The sequence below is a fragment of the Camelus ferus genome, chromosome 3 (assembly GCF_009834535.1).
Source record: "Camelus ferus isolate YT-003-E chromosome 3, BCGSAC_Cfer_1.0, whole genome shotgun sequence".
Classification (NCBI taxonomy): domain Eukaryota; kingdom Metazoa; phylum Chordata; class Mammalia; order Artiodactyla; family Camelidae; genus Camelus; species Camelus ferus.
In genome coordinates, this window is record NC_045698.1 from 32,384,089 (window position 1) to 32,391,990 (window position 7,902).

General features: G+C 34.7%; 1 protein-coding gene across 3 annotated transcripts in view; it reads left to right on the plus strand.

Annotated features, from left to right (window-relative positions):
• PARP8 (poly(ADP-ribose) polymerase family member 8) overlaps positions 1–5,137 on the plus strand; it is a 163,117-nt gene extending 157,980 nt beyond the window's left edge. For all 3 annotated transcript variants that reach the window (XM_032471889.1, XM_032471897.1, XM_032471903.1), the window contains one exon: positions 545–5,137. In XM_032471889.1, the coding sequence (XP_032327780.1) occupies positions 545–647 (103 nt within the window). In that variant the 3' untranslated portion in view covers positions 648–5,137. The remainder of the gene's footprint in view (positions 1–544) is intronic.
• Positions 5,138–7,902: the final 2,765 nt, after the last annotated feature.

Sequence of the window (7,902 nt, forward strand, 5' to 3'; positions counted from 1 at the left end):
ACCAGTGATAAGAAAAAAATACGCAGCACTGATTACAACAGAATAATAATTAGAAGGCAGGCATGGCAAAGGAGCGATGGTAGAAAGTGCAGTGATTTTTCTAGAGTCTCACTGATCAGCAAATAAGGAAATGATTGAAGTAGGAGTAGAGTTAAGAAGTCCAGAACCTAAGGGACATAAACCTGAACTTTTTATTTTCTTTCTCAGTGGGCTTCATGTAACAACTGCTGGGGGACATGTTTGCAAGGCCAAGGACACTGGGGTGCTTCCTGCCTCTCAGGCGATGTTTTGTGTAGGGTTAAAAAAGTTAAAGTTAAAAATGAAGGGGCAAATCAGGGCATGATGTAGAGTAGAAGAAGCCGGTGCTTAGTAATGCTAGCACGTTATTAAATACAACTGGGAAATGACTGTCTTTGGGTCTTGATTCCCTTGGACTATTTTTCAGATATCAGGTAGCATTTCTAAGCTGTTTTAAATGCTTTGGGGATGTTTTTGAATGTTTCATCTTTCTGAATGTTTTATGTTTCTATGTTTTGTGTTTTAGCTATGAGGATGGCCAAGTGGGAGACGCAAATATTAACACACAAGAAGGAGGCATTCACAAAGAGATCCTTCGAGTAATTGGTAATCAAACTGCTACTGGTTAAAGGACCACCATTTAAAATTAACGTGATTTGAAAGCCTTCCTCGGGTTCAAAGCTGGATTTTGAACTGAAGAAGATGATAAAAATAATTTATTGTTATTATAAACAAAATTAACCCTTTGAATACTGATTTTTTTCTTAGTATTTCTAAGTATCTCATTAAATACCTAAAATGGTACAAAATTTATCAATTGTAGGGTTATGGAATCTAGTAATAAAATTACAACAGCACTTAAACTGAAGTTTGGGTTGCTCACACAATAAACAGATTGAAAAAACAGTTTTGTGCTGATATTTTTATATTAAACTCTTTAATTGGAAATTTGGTATTATATACCTACATTTTAGGGCACCAAAATAGAATTGAGAACATTTTATATTGGCATCTAAATCTATAAGATCCTTTGCAATAAGTATAATGTTTGCACATTCTCATGTGCTGTATAATTAGCAGTATGAATGTTTGAATGTTTTGGGGAGGGATGTTTCCTCTTCTGTTATTTTTCTTTATACAAAAACAACTAGGTTTTAGATGCAGTGCTTTGCCCAAAAGTATGTAATATACATATCTATAGATTCATGCATCAGAATGTGTGGTTATGCATATATGTGTGTACGTACACATATATGTATTTTAACAACAGAGATGGCACAGCTCCACAACTCTTTTCTCATTCAATGAAAAGAAAATAATATTCAGTAAGCAGGAAATCTGGACGTAAACCAAGATATGAGCCAAATTCACCACCATTCATTCACTGAAAATATTTGCAAACAAGTGTTCTATTTGTTTAAATAATTTTCCCCTTTGGTTAAAATTCAGTTCGTTATAATGTTATGACTTGGGGATCATAGACACCCCTGGTGGACTAAATCTGTATTCGAATGATCATATGTTGAAAAGAAAGGCCTCAGAATTTAAACATACAGTATATATATATTTTTTATTTCCTATAATGAACATTTTTTACATTTATTTATACCACACCAGCATTTTTATATTTTTTCATCTAATATTTATGCTTATTTTTTTCATATTGAGAAAGAAGACAAACTTTGAAGTTTCTTTTATATTTAAAGAACACAAATAAGTTTACAGAGAACAATAACACCAGCTCTCTGCATTCTCCTTTCAAGAGTCATGTGCTCATCAAAACCATTCTGTTTCTTTAGGTCCTAAAGTTCTTAGTCATTGCAAGTTTTAAGTGACAGTGTTGATTTTCCTACATGATGTTTTGGAATAAGGCCATTCATGAGAGCAGTTTAATTAGCAAGTCTGCCACTCTTCAGACCCTGAATCAAGGCTCATATCTGATTCTAATTTATTCAGACAGAAAAAATTAAAATGTATATTCATTTGCAAGTATAATGTTATAAATTCTTGTGTTTATTTCCTTTGGTGTAAAAGGTGAGAATAAAGGTCATACACATTGTTAAGGGTTGCTATTTAGGAAGTATTTACTAATCATTTGTTTTCTTATATTGTAAATAATTGATATGCCACTTATTTCTGCAAACATAGACTTGAAGTGGTTGGGATATTAATCATTGTGAAAGGATCCACTTATAACATTGATCTGTTTTGACTTGTGCCTCTGAATTCAAGGCCAGACTGAAGGATAATATAGGTGTGGTAGGGCCAAGATACAGTATCTTATTTAGTTTCTGTGACCAGATATTTGAAGACTTTACATGGGACAAGAAGACTACTTGTTTCTTTCTGCCAAGGCTCCCCAAATCTGCCAGATCCCTTTGACTGTGTTTTTAAAACAGTTTTAAGCAACAAAATTACTTTTTCAAATTAATTTTGGGGACATTCATTTATATATGACATAAATACGAGGATGTAATAGCAGAATTTAGAAACTGAAATTTTGGAACCCAACCTGTTTGGCCACTAGAACCACTGAGGCACCTCCAAAAACTCTCTCTAGTGCCTCCAAGCGTAATTTAAAAATCACTGATCTAATCCACTCAGTTTACTTAACAGTTGAGTGATCTGTAAGGAGGCATATAGTATTAGAATCTTAACGGGAAGGGTAGCTTGGAGGACTCAAGGGAGACTGTTTAGGGGAGACAAAACTCCATAGTGCAAATTTCTACTGCCAACTTAATAATAAAAATAGATTCATCTATCAGAGAAAGGAAAGTCGTTGATAGTTTTAGTGCCCATTAAATACTATAGATAACGGACATCTTTTATGATAATTAGACGTCTTCTCATGGTAGTTAACTGAATGTTCTTGCAGTGCAGAATGACAGATTTTAGTTTGTTTTGAAAAATTGTGTCAAAGCCTTCGTAAGCCAATATTGTAAGTAAAACCAATCTTTTAATTGGCCTTTGATATTGAGAATATTATAGCATACTGATGCTTATCTTTATTTCTAAAGAATCTGATTTCAGTACCCACCTTTAGTAAATGAAAAGTCATGCTTTCAAAATCCAAGCAGGTCCTTAAAATTTATAAGTTTAAATATTATCATGCCTTGATTCAGTCAACCCTGTTAAGATTATATCATTTGACTTACCTGATGATTCTAAACGTGTGATATTGTACTGCATTTATATCATCATTTCACGTCTGTTCACTAATGCTTTGTCATAGTTCTATTAATTGTGTATCCATTACTACTTAATATTAACCCGTTGAGCAAAGACAGTCATTTATTTTCATTCTTGAAGTAGGGGAAGAAGGACCTTAATTTGTTAGTTCTACTCTTCCCCTGCATTACTGATCTTGTAAACATTTCACTGTGACTAATTTGTCCTCTTTCGTTGTCCATATATTTAATAAGAGAAGAAAATGGTTGAGTATTCGAGAAGAGAAAAAAGTATTCAGTAGAATATATACAACCTAGTGCTATGGAATACATTATGTAAGGTACTTCTGGTGCCTTAGATTGCATTATGTTGAAAAGATTTTTATTTTGTTGCTCAGCAGATCTCAGACAAATGTTGGATTTGAAGGTGGTCTTCAAATTTAAATTTTAAATATGAGTGCCACATCCTTAAATTTACTATCAAATCCTGTGTAATGTAAGAAACTAAGCCAAACTATTGTTAATGCTCCAAATGTTTCTCATTGAAAAATTTAAGAGTTTAGAAAAGAAATCCCTCAATGATTCTCCCCTTTCCCCTAAAAGAAAGGAAACTTAATATGTAAAGTCTATGAATCTTTACACTGAAGGAGTTTTAAGCAGTACTTTATACCGTAATACCGTAACTTGCCTTAGGGCATGGGGTTTCAGAAAGTTCAAAGGAAAACCTCATCATCCTTGTTGAAGTCTGGATGACTTCATCAGGTGGTGATTTAATATGTCATGAAGGGCCCTTCAACCTTGGAATGTCTACCATCCAAATATGTGGATTTCACGGTGGCACTTGAAGCACATTTTTAAAATATTATGATGTTATTCTGTTGTCCTGCTGAATTCTTCATTATTACACTACCTCAAGACAAATGATCATCTGTTTGTTAAGATAAATTGGGTTTCTAGTATAAGGAACAAACAAAATTTTACAAATGGAAGTCATCAAATAATTCAGTCAGAACCATGCTGGATCTATATTGTCAGTTACCTCTGGACAATACAGTAATACGAATATTCCAGTCACCAGTGATGAATAACATAATTATCACCCAATGGGTTTTATGAAGGGGCTTCAAGTTGCAAAATTTGAAATTAATTCATTCTCTTTTAGGTTTGGTTTTCCACATGGGCCAATTTTATGTCCGTTCACTTAAAGTCACAGAGAATTTGCCCAACGTAAGCAATTAAAGAACTGAGATGCCCAACTGCTATGCCAGAATGGCAGATTGAATACTCAAGTATTCTGGCATTGAGTGTCAGCTAAATTTTTGTCCGATTATATATACATTTGATGTATATTATTACCCAGTACATTTTTCTTGGTAATTTTGTATACACTATGATATATTAGGGTAAGTTTTTGTAGTTCAAAGGAATTTCAAGTAGTTTTTAGACAAAACATATCCATGAGTGTGAAAAAGCTGTGTTGAAGAATAGATTACATTACACATTTACCAGCAAGTCAGTAAAAAATAGTGCTTATTTACATAGTCAACATAATTTAATGGTCTAAAAATAATTTCTTCAATCTGCCCAGTATTTAATGTATCAGTTGGATTTTAAAAAATGCAGCCACTCCTTTATGTAAACATCAGGATATGCCTGTGTTCCTTTAATGATACAGCCTTCTTTACATTACATTTCTTGACTTTTGTGCACAAAATAGTATTGCAACTTGCTATTTAGCCTTCGGTGCCTTCGAGTTATTATAAATATTTAACGATCTGTACATAATGTAAATACTGCCAAAAGATCACTAAGGCCAAATATTTTCTCTATTCACTTTTTATTGCACTTGCTTTCTATTGCTACTTAAGCCTCTTTTATCCAGCTTTGTAATAGTTCTAACATTGTAGCCAATGTAAATGTTTACTTTCAATAAATCTGAATTTGTTCACCAAGTCTGGTATATGTGGGCACTATTTTGAAAACTCACTTAGGCCTTAGATACTCCTCGTGATAAATCTTGCTTCTGGGGACTAGATATTTGAAGTTTTCAGCAAACTCTAAAACATGAGGTTGCCCTATTCACTGAAAAATACTTTTAAAATAAGAGGGAATAAAAGAAAATAATTCTTCTTGCCAGTATTCCCCAAGCAGTTGCCATCAGTTTAATTGGTCATGTGAGTACCATTTGAATTTCAGGGTCTGTCAAGAAATACAGGATTCAAGCAGAAGATTTTTGTACATTTTGTAAGTATGCTCTGTTTATAAAACACCTAAGCATAATACCAAATGGAGCATTTCAAGTGAACTGTCCTGAATTTTCGAAGCATTTCTGACTTGATTAGTAATTGGAAAATGATTTTTAAAGCACCACTTTTTATAAAATACCTTTCATTAACTGAATAAGACAGTAGTCTATAACTAAGTACGGTTCTCTCAAAACATGAATGGTAAATATTTATGAGAAGCTAAGTTTATATCCTCATAATAAATAAAATAGCATTTTACTCATGTTAAATTTATAGCTGAAAACCATAGATAACAAACTTGTATTTTTTAGACTTGTTTTCACTCTAGATTTTACTCTAGAAATACTTGTTAAAGTCTAGTATGCATCTTGACAGTCAGTATAAGGGATAAGGGAGTATTAGATTTTGTGTTGGCCTCAGGAGCCTTCAATCCACTTGGGAAAGGAAAACACACACATTTGAAATAGTTCACGAGCAGCACAAGGCCAATGATGTTGAATGGAAAAGACCAGTCGTGTAAGCACCACTCAGGGAAGGAGCAGATCACCTACATCAGAGCGATGGGAGAAAGACCATGGAGGACCATGGGCATTAGCAAGATGCTTAACAGACTGTCTCCAACCTGTGGACAAAGGTCTTTAAAACAAAGATGGAAGGACAATTGGTACAGGAAGGAAAGTAGGCGTACAGATGCAAGAATCTTGAGTGAACCTCCAAAAACTCATAAATACTTTCACATTCATTGCAATAAAAACTGCAATCCAAAGGACATTTTGATTATTTAATCCTTTGTTAAAAAGATGCTTAATCCTTAAATTAGTGTGAATGAGCAATGTGTTACTAATTTCCATTTATTCACCACTTTTCATAATCTTTTTGCGACAAAGTTACAGTGATTGGCTTGTACATCTGCTTTTGCTTTGCTTTGTAGGTAATATAAATGTTAGAAAGCAGTTACTGTTTTGAGTTTTTAGCTTTTGATTCCTCAGCCAAAATTTTGATGATTTCATCTTTTTGACTTCATGGCCCAATCTTACTGATGCCTGGAGCTGTCATTCCCTCTGACAGGGAATGACATTTCTCCTCATAGGAATATAGCTGAAAAGAATAGTTCGTAGTTCTACGTTTGAAGTTAACTTAGAAGTTACACAGGCTGGTGTTTTTTTGTTTTGTTTTGTTTTCTTTTGTTTTTTTGAAAGCCAGAGTTGAGAATCCATGAGAGTTTGCTATTTGGCCTCTATTTCTGTTCCCATCTTTTAGGTCCCTCTTTTTCATTTTTTCAAATAGTAGTGACTTGTATCAAAGAAGACTAAAAATTTCAAAGGTACCAAATATATAGTTTAAAAATCATGTATTCTTGAATTTCAGAGAAGAGAAATTTTTGATTAGACAGGATTTGCTTTATGTAGTACTTAATAGTCTAGAAAGCATTTTCACACAGATTGTCTCATTTTCCCATCAAAATAGCTCTGTGAAATGTGGTAGGAGATATTTTTATGTCTTATAGATGAGAAGTAAACACCTTGCCAAAGGGATCACTCGGCTCCAAACTGAGGGTCAGGGTTCCTGAAGCTCATCTTTGCGCTCTTCCTAATTAACCGTGTTTATTACTGCTGACATCCCAGCTGGATGGAGAGCAGATGTGAGAATTACAGCAGACTAATGGGAAGAGTCAGTGAAGAGTCAGGTCCAGTTGCCTTGAAACACTGTATCAGGGAGTCTAAATACCATTGCACAGGCTGGGGGTGGTTTTATTCTAACCAGGAGAATCTGGAAGGAAAGAAGTCTGCCCTTGATGTAATTGGCAATGGAGAAATCATTGTCAGCCCTTGGGTGAGTGACATCAGAAAAGTGGAGTTTTGGAAGCATGCTGGCAGCTGTATCAGAAGGATTTCAGTGAGAGGTAGAAAGCAAGAAACGTTAGAAGTCAGTTTTAGCAATTCTGACAAGTACAAAGGCCTGGAGAGGAGGAACTGAGAAAAAGAATGGGTGGAAGAGACAGGATCTAGGAAAAAGCAATAAATTAGGAAATGAGAGATGCAATTTATATGTTGAGGATAAGTTAATATAAATTGAGAATGATTTTCCCCTGGACTGTATTGGGGATCAATTCCAACTCCCTTATTCCTTTTAGGATTCTGGAAAGAGAGGACCAACTGAAGACTATGGTCTGGCAATGCTCTCTCCACACCAAGAAGCCTAAAAGCACATATTTAGCCACATGAAGGGGAAATGTGGAGTGGGGTGCTCTGGGCCACAAGGGGACATGTTTGTGAACACACCTCACCTTCCTCCTGCAGAACTAGGCCTGCTAAATACTGAGATCTGTACTAAATACTGAGATCTGTACGAGGATGGTTGTAGTAGTTCAGCAAGTCTTGTGTCTGTTTTGATGTGACTTACCATTTCCCAGATCTGTCAGATTGTCAAGTTGTGTGTGTGTGTGTGTCCAATGCACTGCAGCCTGGGGA